At 41.3% G+C, this 18,649-nt stretch overlaps 1 protein-coding gene across 3 annotated transcripts in view; it reads left to right on the forward strand.

Moving 5' to 3' along the window:
* The window catches only part of LOC132817050 (von Willebrand factor D and EGF domain-containing protein-like), a 273,802-nt gene that overhangs the window by 77,773 nt on the left and 177,380 nt on the right, over positions 1–18,649 (forward strand). For all 3 annotated transcript variants that reach the window (XM_060827117.1, XM_060827118.1, XM_060827119.1), the window contains 3 exons: positions 2,707–2,796; positions 7,378–7,522; positions 11,356–11,576. In XM_060827117.1, coding sequence (XP_060683100.1) covers positions 2,707–2,796; positions 7,378–7,522; positions 11,356–11,576 — 456 coding nt within the window. The remainder of the gene's footprint in view (positions 1–2,706; positions 2,797–7,377; positions 7,523–11,355; positions 11,577–18,649) is intronic.

Genomic DNA, 18,649 nt, shown 5'->3' on the forward strand with positions numbered 1-18,649 from the left:
GCAGTGTTGAGGCGACCAACCGTTCTATCCCATGAAACAAAACCCTGGGAGTAGTAGCTTTGTCAATTAGAAGCCAGTTGTCATGGTACTTTGCAGCATCATTGTGTCAGCTGAGTGACCCAAGGTCACAGGGTAATAAATGTGAGGGAGGAATTTGCAAGTGAAATGATGGTAATTGTTAGCAGGGGCTAGTCTTATGGTTCTTGGCTTTGAGGCACTGAATACCTGTGATCAAGGGACCTTCACCACCCCCAAACCAAGAGAGGTGTCAAATTGACTGCATAGTTTTTTTCCTCTCTGCTGTCCATATTGTATAGCAGCAGGCCAGCTAACAGCTGGGTCAGTGCCAGCAGCAATAGAATGAGGTCCCTCATTGATCATTTAATTGCAGCAGGAGCAATAATGTTGAACTTGGCCTTCATTCTGGTGGAGAAAGGAAGGCAGCAAGGTTCAGGCATGCCAGCATTCTGCCTGATTACATGGAATAGAATCCACCTGGACAAAGCCAGTCCTTGCGGATCCAGAATTGCGTATTCTCCAAAGGCATCCTTGTGTCCCTATTGAAAATCAGCAGCCTTCCATCAGTCACGCAGTTGCAACTGGACAGGATTAGGGCAGGCAAAGCCACATGGAAGACTGGAAGCAAAGAAATACGCAAGGGGAATTGGCCTTTTCTGTGCAATGTAGATAAATTTGGTTCGGAATTGTTTTGTTTCATTTTGGTGCTCATTTTTGTATCGAGGTCAACTGAACAAGTCAGCAACAAAAGGTGGAATGGTTGGTGAATGAGGAATTTGGGATGCTGTTACTGCACTGTCTATTGATGGACATACCAGCCAGAAAGGGGCAGTCAAGCTTGTCTCCACTCTTCCCTTTTCTCCTGCTCCTCTGCTGCCTGGTGTATACCTGAGCTGGAAGCATCAGAGCAGAATAATTGCACGTTGAGTCCCTTGCACCCAGTCATAGGGCTGTGGAATTTTAAACAACTGTTTCGTTCAGAGAGTGAGAAACTCATTATGCTTTGTTTCAGAGATTTTTGTATGTTCAAGTCAGACCTCATCTTGACTTTCAGACAGAGGTTAAACTGGCCAGTTATAAGAAGAACCCAGGATATGCGCAAACACAAAATTTTTCCAGCACGCTTCAATGAAGTTAAGGTAGACAATCTAAACTGTCTCCGGAACAGAAAGTATTCACAATGTTGTTGCTCACTCTTACTTTAATGTTTCTGACCCTTTATCTGAACCAGTGGAGCAACTAACTGAATATTAGCTTGCACAGAAAGTTCTGTACCTTAATCCTACTGTTTGTTGGTGTTAATGCAGATGTGGGCTAAATTGGACAACTCTTTCAAAGGCTCCAGCAAATGCTCAAAAAGTAAAATGGCACCCTTCTGGGCTGCATTCCTTTATTTCTCTCATAGCTGTCACTTTAATCAAAGATCACCCAGCTAAGTTTTTTTCTCTACTTTTATCTCACTTACATCTACAAAAAAGCAGGTCTATTGAAAAAGAAGAATCAATTATTGTCTTCCAACTCCTTCACTGGGCAGGTGATCTGTCATACGTGGAGGAAAATAGAACTCATACCTTCAAGGCTTAACAAATACTAAGATGCACATAATTTTATGCTGACAAATTTTGCAAGGCATGTTCAAATATCCTGTTATTGTGATTAAAGAAATTGGCAGAAACCCTGCGTAAGAGGAATGATTGCAAAAATGTAAGGGGCACATGTTCTTCTCTCAAACTAACAATGCTGGAGAAATTCAGCAGGTAAGGCGATAGCTAGGGAGAGAGTTTTGAGTTTGATGTGAAAGTTCAGAATAAACAGCTAGAGAACAGATTTGGCCCTTCTGGTTTATGCCTCAGGTAAAAATTACTCCCCATTTCCTTAACCAAGCCTAAAAAATTCAATATGTTACCTCATGTTAGACCCTGACACCAGGCTAATGCTCCTGGAACAAAGTGGATAGGTAGATTTTTGTTTATCAGCATTATTTTATTTCTAATTTTTCCATTTAATTAACTTGTACAGAAGTGTGCCTTTGCTGCCTGATTTGTGAATGTTACTTGTTTGTTGGTTTTTGAAAGGTCATCTGTGTGCAGTGACATCCTGTGTTATTTCCAGTATATACTGCATTGTTGTAAAGGATTCATTGTGAACCACTGGCCTGATATGCCAGATGTTTTGCATACAAGGTTCACAGTATATACCAGCTTGCAAATAGTAGCTGCATTTTGTTCAGAACATGAATAAGGAACTTTGCAGTCCGAGAACAGTCCAAGTTGTAACATGAAGGAGGATTTTGCCATTCCAAATGCTTTCACTATTTTTGATGAAAGCAAATTACTGTGGATGCTGGAATCTGAAACCAAAAGTGAAAATGCTGGAAAATCTCAGCAGGTCTGGCAGCATCTGTAAGGAGAGAAAAGAACTTTGATAACAGGTCAGTTAGACTCAACGTCCGCTCTTTTCTCTCCTTACAGATGCTGCCAGACCTCCTGAGATTTTCCAGCATTTTCTCTTTTGGTTTCATTATTTCTGATTGATCTTGGGATATGAATATTGGCATGAATGGTCAAATGGGCTCCTCCTGAGTTACAAGGGCCATCATAGTACCATGTTGAATAGTATCAATTTAAAAATGTTTTCTCAGATTAACTTGTCAAGGTTTTTTGCTACTTTTTGTCTTTGCTTTTGCAGGTTTACTGTAGTGTATCAGTCTTCTTGAGGAGTTCTCCAGATATACGCACTTTTCCCAGGGATAGTGAACCATTCTTTGCTGGGATTAAGGTGAATTAAATGTGTAATATTTAAAATGTATTCAATTAATACTAAATGTATTGCTAAAAAATCTGAATATCTTATTGTACACTGATATTAAAAATAAATATGCTATTCAGCAAACTTAACATTAGGTACAGAAGAAATATTCTGACATGTTTTATAGAAGTTAGAGGAGATAGTGAGCAAATCTGATGCATAAATAGCATCAGGGATGTTTGAATTCAGTCAATCTGTGTAAAGGTAAGTCCCATCTTATGATATCACTTGCTACCATCAATCTCTGGTGGAAATGCTTGAGGTAGAATTTTACCTTAATCCTATTTTTGTTTGGAGTTGCAAGGTTAGAGCAAAAGATCACTTGAAGAACAGGAAAAATAATGGGAGGGCTAATATTTCTGTTTCTATGCGATTTACATTGATTAAATCAATGCAGTTAATGTTGGAAAATATAGGAGACTACATGGTCACAGTTTCAGGATGAGGAAGTGATAATTGAGGATTGAGATGAAGAGAGAGCTCTTCATTTAAAGGATTATGAATCTTTTGAATTCTGTGTCAGAGAACTATAGATCCTTTGTCAATGAGTATATTTAAGAAACCTATTTCCACTGAAATTAATACATTTGTGTGTTCTGAGATAGCAAAGGGCCACACCATGGAGAGATTTGGAGACAAAGATGAGGAATTTTCAATTGAGGGCATGACTTAACAAATCCAAGCATACTTTCACCAGAATTGTAAAAGTATTTACATGAGAAAAGGAGGAGGTTGTACAAGATGTGTATATGAATTCTGAACATGGTTTCTCAGTCACTTGCAGGCAACTACTGGAAATCATACATAGTTATGCAGTGCTGAACATTCAGCTAGGGGGTATTCAATGTCAGGCCATGGTCATCCCCTATCAGGAGGTTCTGGGCCAATTCTCATGGGGCTAGCATTGGATCTGTTGAAGTGGCACCACAAGGTGTAGACAATATAGTTTACTACCTCAGTCTATGGGTGACATGGTGACTCAGTGGTTAGCACTGCTGCCTTACAGTGCCAGGGACCCAGATTCAATTCCAGCCTCGGGTGACTGTGTGAAATTTGTACATTCTCCCCATGTCTGCGTGGGTTTCCTCCGGGTGCTCCGGTTTCCTTCCATAGTTCAAAGATGTGCAGGTCAGGTGAGTTGGCAATTCTAAATTGCCCATAGTGTTAGGTGCATTAGTCAGAAGGAAATGGGTCTGGGTGGATTACTCTTTGGAGGGTCAGCGTTGACTTGTTGCGCTGAAGGCCTGTTTCCACACTGTAGGGAATCTAATCTATGGGAGGTAGGGAATTGTCTATCTTATCACTATCTTCTTCAATACTCGATAATTTTTTAGCAACCATTTCTGTAAAAAAAAATGAAGTTGCAAGATAATTTTTAGGAACAGCTAAAAGCCATTAAACTTAACAAATCCAAACCAAATTTAAGTGTCAACCCCATATTCTAAAGCTACCTAAATAAAGCTACAACTTAAATATTTTATTACTTAGGGCATCTTATTTTAGTAAAGATATCAAGGTCATGACCAGGATAAGGAAGAGAATTCATACAATGATATTGTTCATGCAACACTTTTTTCAGTTATGAGCAGAGACTAGAGAAATTAGATTTATTAAAATATTTAATGTTCAACAGCAATCTAAATTATTAGAGGTTTGAATCTGAATTATTAGAGGTTTTGATAAAATAATTCTTGAGAAACTTTACATTGGTTGGCGAGCTGGTAGCTCGAACTCAGAATCATTAAGAAAAAAGGAACTAGTCAGGACAAAGTTACCAAAGTAAGACTCATGAGATGTTTTTTAAACTTATTCTTGTTTTCAGGTTCCTCAAGTTTTACCCCTTCTTATCACTGTAATTTTGCCAGCTCTACAGCATTCTGAGATCTCTGGGCTCTTCCAATGCTAGCCTCTTGCACAACTTATATTACAGTCACTCCAGCATTGGCAGCCAAACATTCTCCTGCTTCCAGTCAGTCTAAGCTCCGAAAATCCACTCTGAACACCTCTACTTCTCTACTCTCTTACTTCTATTGAAGTATTCTTTAACATATTAATGTAAAAATAGAAGCAGGAGTAGGTCAGTAAAGGCTGTAATATAGGTTAAGGTAAACATGTTTAGACAAAAATAAGTTATTACTGGACAGTCAACATGGTTTTGTCATGAGTAGGTCATATCTAGCAAATTTAGTTGAATTCTTTGATGAGGTGACACAGGCGGTGGATGACGGTTGTGATGTGGATGTTGTATATTTGGACTTTCACAAAGCATTTAATATGGTGCCACATGGTAGGTTGGCGAGCAAATTAGAAATGTTTAGAATTGCTAGGTCTCTGGCAGCATGGCTTAGAAGGTGGCCAAAAAATAGGAAATAGAGGGTAGGTATAAACAACCCAAAAAGAATTGGTATATATCGGCATTTCTCCGATTTGGGATGGGTTGAAAGTGCTATTCCCCAGGGATTGATGTTGGGATCCTTGCTTTTTCTGATTTATATAAAAGCTTTGGAGATGGATGTTGAGGACAAAATCTCTAAAATTGTAAATGATATTAAGCTGGAGTTGGACGAAGGGTCTGTTTCTGTGCTGTATGACTCCTATGATTTAGAGAGAATAGTAAACTGTGAGGACGATGCTGACCGATTTCAGAGGGGCATTGACAACTTGGCCAAATGGCTGATGAATTTCAGTGCAGAGAAACGTGAGGTAATGCATTTTGATCGAAGAAACACAAAGAGAATACAGGCTAGATGGTACAACAATTTTGACAGAGTAAAGCAAGATATTCTGTTTCCACTAGTTGGTATGTCAGTAATTGGGGTTACAATTTCAAGATTATCAACAAGAGAGCAAGGAGTGAGATGAAGAGAAACCTCTTTACTCCGAGTTGTTAGGATTTGGAATGAACTGGGAGAGTGTCGGAGGTGGACTGCATATAAGGTTTCAAAAGAGAGCTGGATATATATTTAAAAGTTTAAAAAAACATTTGTGGATGCCGGAAAGCAGAAACAAAGACAGAAATTACAGGAAAATCTCAGTACACCTGCCAGACTTGTTCAGTTTTTCCAGCAATTTATATTTTTGTTATGTATCTGGAAATGATTAAATTAGGAGGTTATGGAGATTGGACTGGACAATGAGACCGACTGGCTGACTCTTTTGGGAGCCAATACAGACACGATGGGTCAAGTGGCCTCCTTTAATACTGTAAAATTCTGTGATTCTATTAGGCCCTTCAATCCTGCTCCTCCACTATCCAACTCCGTACCCTCTTCCTGCATTCTCCCTGTATCCTTTGATCCCTTTAGTTCTAAGAAATCTTAACTCCTTCAATATTCTGGCCTCATTTGGTTTCTATGGTAGAGAATTCCACAGGCTCATCACACTCTCTGGGTGAAGATATTTCTCCTGATCTCAGTCCGAAATGACTGACCTCATACCCCTAATTCTCGACTCTCCAATTCTTAGATACAATCTTCCTGCATTTACATTGTTTCATCCTGTTGGGATTTTATACGTTCCATAATATTGTGATTATTAATTATAAATTTTATAAATGACATTCCACACACCCTTATTCTTCTTAACTCCAGTGAATGTAGATCTAACCAGTTCAGTATCTCTTTGTACATCACTCCAGCCATCTCAGGAATCAGTCTGGCAAATCTTTATTGAGCTCCCTCCAAGGCCAGAATATCTTTCTTGAGTTAAGGAGACAAATTCTACTCTCAATACCCCAGATGTGGTCTTACCAAGGCTCTATACAGTTGTAAAAAGTGAGGTATGCAGATGTGGAGATCAGAGCTGAAAATGTGTTGCTGGTTAAAGCAAAGCAGGTCAGGCAGCATCCAAGGAACAGGAAATTCGACGTTTCGGGCCAGAGCCTGATGAAGGGCTCTGGCCCGAAACGTCGAATTTCCTGTTCCTTGGATGCTGCCTGACCTGCTGTGCTTTAACCAGCAACACATTTTCAGCTCCATACAGTTGTAGCAAGACATCCCCCCTCCCACCCTATACTCAAATCTTCTTGTGATGCAGGCCAACAGATCATTTGTTACCTTCATTGCCTGCGATCCCAGCAACTGGTGTGCAAGCACCTCTGGTCTCGTTGCATCTCCTCTTCCCAATTTATTGCCAGTCAGATAATGTACCTGCTTTTGCCACCAAACCACACATTTATCCCTGTTAATCTACCTTTTAAACCAAGTTGTTTAAACAACTTTCACCCTCATAATGTCTTACAGGACTTGGTATCAAATGTCCAGTTTGATAATATTTCTGTGAAAGGCCGCAGAATGTATTAATACATGTGTAGTGTTTCATGAGTTCAAGTTGTTGCTGTTGACAAACTTAATTTCATAAAATCCTGGAATGAATGTTAAAAGCTTTTAAAAATATACTTTTGGAAATTGTCTCTGAAGTAATTAGCTGGGGAATAGGTGGTCTTCGTAATCAGTAATGAGGGATATTTACAACTGGAATGACTTCTAATGTTTTCACTGGAACAATATTTTCACACACTTTTGCCTTTTAAAACCTCTTTCTTTCAAACAGTTTGACCCAGTGTCTTTGCAAATCAGAGAAGATGGCAAAGCACATACTTTGTTGATCCAAAGTACGATTCCAATTGCTTGTCTGGAAGAAGGACAGAATGTAAACAGTTGTAAAATAACATTGCAACTCACTATCAATGACTCAGGTAAGACTTGAGTTTGTAAATGAATTTTAAGGATTGTACATTTGTATGTCACGCCTTATAAACTTTGATAAAGCCAATCAAGCACGGCTACTAATTTAAAATAGAAAAATTACTAGATATTGTGTGCCCAGATTTTAAAATCAAAAACACATTGTTTTATATTGTGTTTTTATTAAGCAACTTTATTTTGTTGTCTCTGGTATCACATACCTATCCCCGCTTTTGGCAGAAATGGCTAACTCATTCTCTTTGCTGATAAACTGAGATGATAAAAACGGAGTCTGAAAAATCAAATATATTCCCAGGGAATATGTATTTTAAATAGGTGTATTTCTGTCTGGACAACATCATTTAATATTTTCAAGCTCATTTGCTTTCTCTGAAAACACTGAAATGACTCTGTGGATTTAATGACTAGCAAGTAAAAACTCATTTACTTTAATCCAATACAAAAGTTCAGACATTACTTTAGAATTGATACATAAATGGCTATATAAAAATAATATAATACTTCACAGTATGCATCTCTGACAGCAGCGAAATAGCAGAAATGTTATCTGCTCTGGAAATAATAATATGCAAATCTCCAAAATCTGTTGGTTTGAAATAAACATGCTAAACAATTTGTTGAAATAATCAATGCTGAAATTTCATAGAAACATATGAAGCTCTCAGAGATGATGATGTTTGCACAGGATAATTTGTCCATTAGGGACTTTGGGTAACGTAGCATTGTTTAAATGAGACAGTGAGTTAGTAATCTGCTCCCATCCCCCAGTCAATATTTTACTGAAACTGTCCACTCATGACTGGTTCCTTTAATCTGGTATAATGTTCTTTTTATTCCTTTAGTCCTTCCAGCTATAGTTTATTTGGCGAACTACTAATGACAGTGAAGAGTGGAGGTCTGAATACCATTTTCTGAAATTACAACTTGAAAGTCGATAGTTAAAAACATAAATAAAACAAAACCATATCTTCAAATTATCAAATGAATGTGACAATTATTATAATCACTTAGCGATTTAGAAATGATATTAGAATTAGCTTGTTTGGATTTACGATGTTTCATCGTTTCCAAATATGAATGTATTCCGCAGGATGGGAAGCCATTAAAATGTGTGGTAAGAAAGCAAAGCCCTTGGTGGTATTTCTCAAGAGTGTTTATACATCAGTTCTCATTTACAAGCAAGAAACACTGACAGCTGAGATCACTCGGCGGACAGCACTATTTAATTTGTGCCAGAAAATAAGCACAAGCATATTGGCTCAAAGGCAAAAAAAAGTATAATTTACTGAAATGAGCACTTTGGCAGTTAGCTCCTTCTGCATCTCAGCCAGAAATAGCAAACTCCAGTAATCCCTGTTCCTATTTCATGATGATATTCACCGCAGCAAATTATGTTTTGCAAAATCAACATTAAATATGCTTTTCAAGCCTGACAATTTGGTTTGCAATCGCATCTGTTGCCTTCTAACTTTACTGCGCTCTGTATTTAAAGGAACAGAGCTGTTAAATTTGAACTACATTTGTTACATTGGTGTTGATATAGCTGACTCCAGCTGAATAAGTATCTGATTTCAAGCAAGGAGTCCCATTGTTTCAAATCACATCCAGATCACTGCCACTCTGTAGAATTCCAGATCCAATCGTGGAAATTGCATTTAAATTTTTAAAACTGATCTCATTTTTTACTTTTAGTACCCAGAACATAATGTAACAAATAGAATAAATGATCTGCCAAAGTTTTGCAATTTGAAAAACCAAGCCCTTTGTGCAAAATGATTTTTAGCTACAGCTCCGGTATTATTTAGATTGAGTTGCTAAACGCATGATTACCTAGATTATAAAACAAGGGTTTAACCACAGTTTACACAAATCTGGTTCGGCAAATATTCATCCAAGCATAAAATGTCCTGGCAAAGAATGCTGCTGGCCTGCTACCCAAACACAACAACCAGAAAGCAATGGAAAATCGAATGGCTGGAAGGCACCTGTTGAGCCCACGTAAGCATGTTGGGACAAGGACGGTGTGACTGAGGTGGTTTAACTTCCTTTTGGGATCGGGGAAGGATCACTGAGCTCATCCCCTAAAATAATTAAATAGTTGAATTATAGACTGGAATGGATTCCCTGCAGTGCGCACAGTTTGCTCTACTGAGAGCTGACAGCAATAAAAATTCAACATCGGTGAAAGGAATTTACATTTATGAAGAGCCTTTCGTAGTGTCAATATACCATAAAATATTTTTGAAGGAGTAAATTCAATTTTATCCCATTTAATCGAATATAGGAGTACAGTGAAAAGTATACAAAGTCACCATTCCTGGTGCCATCTTAGATGCAAAGATATCGAGGTACAAAATCTCAGGTATAAAGCATTAGGTAAAGAAATAGAGAAATAAAGAAGAATTGAAGTGATCATTTCAATGCTAAAAAAAGTAGCATCAACTTTGTGGATTTACAATTTAAAAAAAATTAAAGAGAAAAGCATAATTGTAGGTGTTCCAAATTGCTGAAAAGAGAATCTGAAACAGAAGAAGGTGAAACCATGTCTTTTAAGAACCTGTTAAAGGATATTGGCTCAGTCAGTATGTGGTTGGTTCGATATGGCTGGACAAAGGTAGGTGGTTCGAGATAAAGTGAAGCAAGTGGACACAGTGTACAAGTACTTGGGTATGCAAGTCAAATTAACAGCAATGTATTCAGTAAAACAGAAAAGAAAAAAGTTGAGGACAAAGTAATTTGTCTGTAAAAGAAAACTAACAATATATTAATTCAGAATGAAATTTGACAAATAGAAATGTAAATTGCGAGTATTCAGATTTGAAAAGGATAGTACTGAGATATCTGATTTTTTTTCAAAAGACATTTATCCAGGAATGAATGTCCTTGGGCAAATAGATAGGTTAGACCAAATATTCGGGTGAGAAAAAGTAATCCTTCCATGGAAGGCAATAAAAATAACAGTCAGAATGCATGTGTGCATAGTGTAACTGATTTGGAGTGCACCATTCGGGTAAATGACGTGGTAAATTAAGCTGATTGAATAGTGAGACTATTAAAAGAGCACAAATTTAAGATCACCATTAAAAGAACTAAAAGGGAGTTTAGAAAAAAAAACCCAAGAGCTTTGCTGGACTAGAATTCTAGCCTGCAAAAGTTCTGGAAGCAGAGCCTATAAGTTGTTTTAGACCATAACTAATTTGCTTGAACATGGTAAATTTTTAAGCCTGTGGTGAGCAAACAGGTGAATGGGATTAGGCCAAATGTTTCATGGATGAGAAACCAGCACAGATTTGATGGCACAATTGGCCTGTTTCAATGCAACAGCTTTCCATGACATCAGAACTAGTTTTCTCTTTGTAAATCTAAGATCTATCCATATGCTACTCATATTCCTTTCAAAGTGGAAGCATTGTATCTTGTAGTGATCACAGCACAAATGAGACTTAAAAATGTATTGGACTTCAGGGACAGTTACTGAATTAGCAATTTCTATGTTTGTTACAACTAGACCTCAACTATGGTTGTTATTGGTCGTTTTTATGATGGTGTTATTAGCCACCATCTGTGTGTATATGACAAGAAGGAGTAGAAATACCAGAAATAAATATTTCCAACAGATCTTCATCTATCTGGATGGTTTGGAAGAGAAATCTTTGTAAAAAGGAAGTAAATTGGAGAATAAGCTTGACCCTATCCGGCTTCAGATGTTGAAATTACTTGACTAAATATTGAACACATCCTGTATTATACCTTACCATCTGCAAATACAAGCTCACACTTGCTCCATAGGTTTCATAAGTTCCATTTATTGTTGTGTTTTCAGACAGTCTGACCTCCACAGTGTTGAACATAGCACTGTCCTCATGCCAGGTGGATTTGGTACAGATGCCTGCTTGTATGAGTGGCAGTTGTGCAAGAAGCTCACTCTCTGTGATGGCCGTTACCGATTTTGCACGAGATGGAAATCGTGTCAGCACTATTAGAATTGAGCCGATTAAATCAAAAAATCTCCTGTGGCGGGGTTACTCCCCAAAGGAAATAAAGGTCAGTGCCAAAGCAAGCATTTTAGTAGCTTGAACAGATGACTGTTCTGTATTTCACTCTCAAAAAGCATGAACATATTCATTGAATATCAATGCATGAAACTGTAAATCATGTACTTCGATTGAAATAAGTAAAAGTAACTCAATTTGCAATCTCAGATGTAGTAAACTCCTGGTCCTCCTATCTTCCCACCATATGAAATCAGAGAACACCATATATGGAAAAAGTTCTCAGGCAATGCTGGTGTAATTCTCCAGACAAACTGCCTGGTCTAATCATCTGAAATAGTTTACTTCCCATATTGTTTGTTTTCCCTTTTGTAACTTAGCATATTTCCTTGTTTTTATTGTTTTATTTCCTCCACTGTACACACTGGTGGGAGAAATTTATTAGTGTATTGACAAGCCTTGTGCTAATCGCTGGAAGAAAGCAAGAACTTAGTTGAACGATATTACTTTCTTCAATGATATTAGTAAGGAAACTGTTACTGGGGAATCGGCATGAATTGGTAATGCTAAGGGCTGAATTCTATGTAAAATCAGGCAAGTTTTGATCTTGGCAGCATTCATGGAGGGTTTTCTTTCCCTTAGCCCTAGAAAGTTTTCTAACTTTATTCTCTGTAACTCACCTGTTACTGGTGCAACATAACTTAAAGGTACCCAATCTTCATTCTCACCAGAGGAAGTACTTGCCACTGCTGGGACCTTCTGGGAATCCTGGTATTGGTGCCATATCTAAAGCCCAGCCATGCACCAGGTCAAACAGTGCCAGGCAGGCAATGACTCTTCACTGAAAACAACATATGGTGGAGATCACAGCGGGTCAGACAGCATCTGTGGAGAGTCTTGAGTCTAAATGAATCTTTGTCAGAGGTTTATAAAATCATGAATTGCATGGATAGGGTGACGAGTTAAGGACTTTTCTCCAGGTTAGGGAAGACAGAAACTAGAAGGCATAGTTTAAGGTGAGAGGGGAAAGACAGAAAAGGGACCTAAGGGGCAACCTTTTCATGCATAGGGTGGTGCATGTGTGGAATGAGCTGCCAGAGAAAGTGGTGGAGGCCGGTACAATTGCAACATTTAAAAGGCATCTGGATGGGTATATGAATAGGAAGGTTTAAAGGGATATGTGCCAAATGCGACTAGATTAATATAGGATATCTGGTCAGCGTGGATAAGATGGACTGAAGGATCTGTTTCCATGCTGTTGCCTGTGATTACTTCTGATTTTGATTTGATTGAATTATTGTCACATGTACCTAAGTCCAGTGAAAACCTTTGTTTACGAGCAGCACAGGCAGATCACAGTGAACAAGGACATACAGATCATAGGGTGAGAAACAAAACGTAGACAGAGGCATACAGGCTACATCACACAGGATGTGCACTCGACAAGATTAACGTGAGAAAGATCAGCAATATTTGAAATATTTGATCAGTCTAATAACAGCTGGGAAGAAGCTGTTCCTGAGCCTGCTGGTGCATGCATTCAAGCTTATGTGTCTTCTCCCTGACAGAAGAGGTTGTAGGAGACGATTACAGAGGTGTGATGGGTCTTTGATGATGTTGACAGCCTTTATGCAACAATGAGCTGTGTAAATGGAATCCTTGGATAGAAGGGTGTCTTCTGTGACGGGCTGGGCTGTGCACACAACCTTCTGTGGTTTCCTATGGTCATGGGCAGAACAGTTGTCAAACCAGGCCATTATACACCCAGACAGTATGCTTTCAATGATGCATTGTAAAGTTTTTTGAGGGACCTTGTGGACATGCCAAATTTCCTGAGTCACCTGAGGAAGAAGAGGTGTTGTTGTGTCGCCTTGACCATCACATCTACGTGGGAAGTCCAGGACAGATTGTTGGTTATTGTCATTCCAAGAAACGTGATGCTCTTGACCCACTCAACGTTAGCTCCGTTGATGCAGATGGGGGTGTATTCTCCTCCTTAAGTCAGTGATCAGTTCTCGTTTTGGTGACATTGAGACAGAGGTTGTTCTCCTTGCACCACATCACCAAGCGCTCTCTCTTCTTCCTGTATTTTGACTCGACATTGTTTGATATCTGTCCAACCATGGTGGTGTCATCAGCAAAGGTGTAAATGACATTCATTTGAATTTGGTAACACAGTTGTGGGTATACAGGGGCCTGAAAACACACCCTTGGGGGCCTCCAGTTTTGAGCGTTATTGTGGAGGAGGTGTTGTTGTCTGTCTTCACTGATTGCGGTCTGTGGCTCAGGAAGCTGAGGATCCAATTGCAGAAGCCAGAACCGTGACCTACCTTGGAATTTTGAGATCAGGGGATAATAGTGTTGAAAGTGGAGCTGTAGTCGATAAGCAGGAGTCTTTGCTGCCCAGGTGTTCCAGGGCTACATTCAGGGCTAAGGAAATGGTTTCCAGTGTGCATCTGTTACATCGGTCGGCAAATTGCAATAGATCAAGGTAGGCTGGGAGACTGGGTTTGTTGTGTGCTGTGGGCAGTAGACATTAAGGCACATTGCATATGCTTTAATAGGTATGGAGATGATGGTGGGCATCTTGAAGTGGGAAGGGACTTCAGCATGTAGGAGTGAGGGATTGAGGATGTCTGTGAATACGTCTGCTAGTTCATCTGCACCGGGTCCAAGTGCTGGTCGAGGTATACCGTCCAGGTCTATTGTTTCCTGAATTGACTCAGAGTTAGACCCATCTGACGTCTGCAGCGGGGACATTGGGCACAAGTATGCCCAGAGCTGTCGTGGCAGGTGACACTTTGGCACTGGCATTCTGCTTGAACTGAGCATAGAAACCATTGACCACTTCAGGGAGGGATGTGTCTTTGTCTGCTACCCTGTTTTGCTTCATTTTGTATCCTGTACCGTTGCCTCAGGCAGTGGGAATCTGTGAGGTTGGTTTAGGCCTCTAACTTGGTCCAGTACTGCCTCTTGGCTTCCCTGATGGCTTTGTGGGGGTCAAATCTGGATTTTCTGTTTAGGTCTAGGTCATTTGACTTGAATGCTGCATCCTGGTCTTCAGTAGGGAGTGGATTTCCTGGTTCAGCCAAGGTTTCTGATTGGGAACATTTCGATTGACTTCTTTGGTACACAGGGAAAAAACAATGACTGCAGATGCTGGAAACCAGATTCTGGATTAGTAGTGCTGGAAGAGCACAGCAGTTCAGGCAGCATCGAAGGAGCAGTTCCCTGTGCATTCTCAGGTGATTGTGATCATTCTGTAATGACAAATGACATGATCGAGATTGCTTGCGACTGGGATTGGTATCCCACACAGTTTCAAAACTGCATGCAATTTACATGATTTAAAGATGACTTCACCCTGAACTGTGAAAAGGCCTGATTAATGCAGTTGCCCTCTGAAGGGCCTCCCATCACACTCAAGTCAAACCCACATGCCCAGGCAGGAAAAATATGCTTAATTTGCCCACTTGGGTGTAGTTGCGGCCGTTTTCCATTTACAGTGTGCAAGTTACCTGAGGTATGGTGAGTTGTGGTCCCCTCCCCAGCTTTTCACCCCATCTGCCTCCCACACTTCCCTCCCTGTCCCCCGCACTTCCCTACCCCACTTCCTGCACTTCCACACCCCTACCCACACATCCTCCCCACACCTTCCCAAACTTCTCACCCCCCCCCCCCCCAGCGCTTCTGTCCCCCCACTTCCCGCTCTTGTCTCCACCCATGTTCTGCACTTCCCTACCCCCCCGGCACCTCTGCACCCCTCTTCCTGCACCTCCCTCCCCACCCCTTCTCACACTTCCAAACCCACCCCTTCCCGCACGTCCTTCCCTAACTTTCTGCACTTTCCTCCCCACATCTTCGCTGTACGACCCTCCTCCATCTTCCTGCACTTCCCCCTCCCCCCGCCTTCTGAACTTCCCTCTCTCCACTTCCCGCATTTCTGTCCTCACCCCTTGCTGTACTCGTCCCACCCCCCTCCAATTTAACTCTGAATTTCCAACAGTAAAACTGATAAACTGCTTGTTTGCTGCTTGTCAGGGATATCTGTGCACATTACGACAATATTAAAAATTCAAAAGTAATTAATTGGCTTTGAACCTTTTAATATGTGTTATCTGATGAGTTGACAAAGAACATATTTGTGCCCCCCATCCCATTTGCACTGGATAGCTCCCTCTCCATCCCCTGCTCATCCTTTCAAGTTTAGCAGCATGAGTCTGTTCAATTTTAATTTCATGGTCTAGAACATAGAACAATACAGCACAGAACAGGCCCTTCGGCCCACGATGTTGTGCCGAACATTTGTCCTAGCGTAAGTACCTATCCATGTACCTATCCAATTGCCGCTTAAAGGTCTCCAATGATTCTGACTCTGCCACTCCCACAGGAAGCGCATTCCATGCCCCCACCACTCTCTGGGTAAAGAAGCTACCCCTGACAACCCCCCCCCCCCCCCCCAGACCTTCCACTCCTCACCTTAAATTTATGTCCCCTTGTAACACTCTGTTGTACCCGGGGAAAATGTCTCTGACTGGCTACTCTATCTATTCCCCTGATCATCTTATAAACATCTATCAAGTCACCCTTCATCCTTCGCCGTTCCAATGAGAAAAGGCCTAGCACTCTCAACCTATCCTCATACAACCTATTCTCCATTCCAGGCAACATCCTGGTAAATCTCCTCTGCACCCTCTCCAAAGCTTACACATCTTTCCTAAAGTGAGGCGACCAGAACTGCACACAGTACTCCAAATGTGGTCTTACCAAGGTCCTATACAGCTGCAACATCACCTCACGACTCTTGAAGTCAATCCCTCTGCTCATGACACAAATACACCGTAGGCCTTCTTACAAGCTCTATCCACCTGAATGGCAACTTTCAAAGATCTATGAACATAGACCCTAAGATCCCTCTGCTCCTCCACCTTACTAAGAACCCTACTTCACAGGATGCGCATTCTTATTTGTCCTTCCAAAATAGACAACCTCACACTTGACAGGGTTGAATCCATCTGCCACTCCTCAGCCCAGCTCTGCATCATATCCAAGTCTCTTTTGCAGCCGACAACAGCCCTCCTCTATCCACAACTCCTCCAATCTTCGTATCATCTGCAAATTTACTGACCCACCCTTTGACTCCCTCTTCCAAGCCATTAATAAAAAGTACAAACAGCAGAGGACCCAGAACTGACCCCTGCGGAACTCCACTTGTAACTGGGCTCCAGGCTGAAGATTTACCATCTACCACCACTCTCTGACTTCGACCGGTTAGCCAGTTCTCTGTCCAACTGGCCAAGCTTCCCACTATCCCATGCCCCCTGACTTTCTGCATAAACCTACCATGGGGAACCTTATCAAATGCCTTACTAAAATCCATGTACACTACATCCACTGCTCTACCCTCATCCACATGCTTGGTCATCTCAAAGAATTCAATAAGACTTGTAAGGCAAGACCTACCCCTCTCAAATCTGTGCTGGCTGTCCCTAATTAAGCAGTGCCTTTTGTGGTTCTGCTCGCCGAGCTGGGAATTTGTGTTGCAGACGTTTCGCCCCCTGTCTAGGTGACATCCTCAGTGCTTGGGAGCCTCCTGTGAAGCGCTTCTGTGATCTTTCCTCCGGCATTTGTAGTGGTTTGATTCTGCCGCTTCCGGTTGTCAGTTCCAGCTGTCCGCTGCAGTGGACGATATATTGGGTCCAGGTCAATGTGCTTATTGCTTGAAACTGTGGATGAGTGCCATGCCTCTAGGAATTCCCTGGCTGTTCTCTGTTTGGCTTGTCCTATAAATAGTAGTGTTGTCCCAGTCGAATTCACGTTGCTTGTCATCTGCGTGTGTCGCTACTAAGGATAGCTGGTCGTGTTGTTTCGTGGCTAGTTGGTGTTCATGGATGCGGATCGTTAGCTGTCTTCCTGTGTAGTGTTTTGTGCAGCCCATGCAAGAACATCCTTCCCTGACAGCCTATGCTCCCAATTTATGCTCCTCAGATCCTGTCTTGCAGCATCGTATTTACCCTTCCCCCAATTGTAAAACCTACCCTGTTGCACCTACCTATCTCTTTCCATAACCAAGGTGAAAGTCACAGAATTGTGGTCACCATCACCAAAATGCTCACCCACTAACAAGCCCATCACTTGTCCCGGTTCGTTACCAACTACCAAATCCAATATGGCCTCACATCTGGTCGGACAATCTACATACTGAGTTAGAAAAGCTTCCTGGACACACTGCGCAAACACTGCCCCGTCCAATCTACTTGATCTAAAGAACTTCCAATCAATATTTGGGAAGTTGAAATCGCCCATGACTACTACCCTGTGGCTTCTGCACCTTTCCAAAATTTGTTCCCCAATCTGATTCTCCACAACTCTGTTGCTATTGGGGGGCCTATAGTAAACACCCAACAAGGTGACTGCTCCTTTCCTATTTCTGACTTCAGCTCATACTCCCTCCAAAGGCAGATCCCCCTTGAACTGCCTTTCTGCAGCCGTTATACCATTTCTAATTAGCAATGCCACCCCGTCCTTTTTTACCACACCCTCCCCCACCCCATCCTACTGAAACATCTGTAACCAGGAACCTCCAACAACCATTCCTGTCCCTTTTCTATCCACGTTTCCGTGATGACAACAACATTGTAGTCCCAAGTACCAATCCACGCCTTAAGTTCACCCACCTTATTTCTGATTCTCCTTGCGTTGAAGTATACACACTTGAGCCCATCTGTGTCCACAAGTGTTCCCTGTCAGTGCTACCTTCTCCACAACCTCCCTACATTCTTGGACATCCTGAAAAACAACTAACCTACTTGCTGGACTACAAGTCCGGATCCCATCCCCCTGCCAAATTAGTTTATCACCCCCCGAAGAGTGCTAGCAAACCTATCTCCCAGGATATTGATGCCCTTCTGGTTCAGGTGCAACCCTTCCTGCTTGTACAGGTCACACCTTCCCTAGTATGCAGTCCAATTGTCCAAATAACTGAAGCCCTCCCTCCTACACCATCCTTGCAGCCACGTGTTCAACTGCACTCTCTCCCTATTCTTTGCCTCACTGTCACAAGGCACCGGCAACAACCCAGAGATGACGACTCTGTCCGTCCTAGCTTTTAGCTTCCAGCCTAAC

The sequence above is a fragment of the Hemiscyllium ocellatum genome, chromosome 7 (genome assembly GCF_020745735.1).
Source record: "Hemiscyllium ocellatum isolate sHemOce1 chromosome 7, sHemOce1.pat.X.cur, whole genome shotgun sequence".
Lineage (NCBI taxonomy): Eukaryota > Metazoa > Chordata > Chondrichthyes > Orectolobiformes > Hemiscylliidae > Hemiscyllium > Hemiscyllium ocellatum.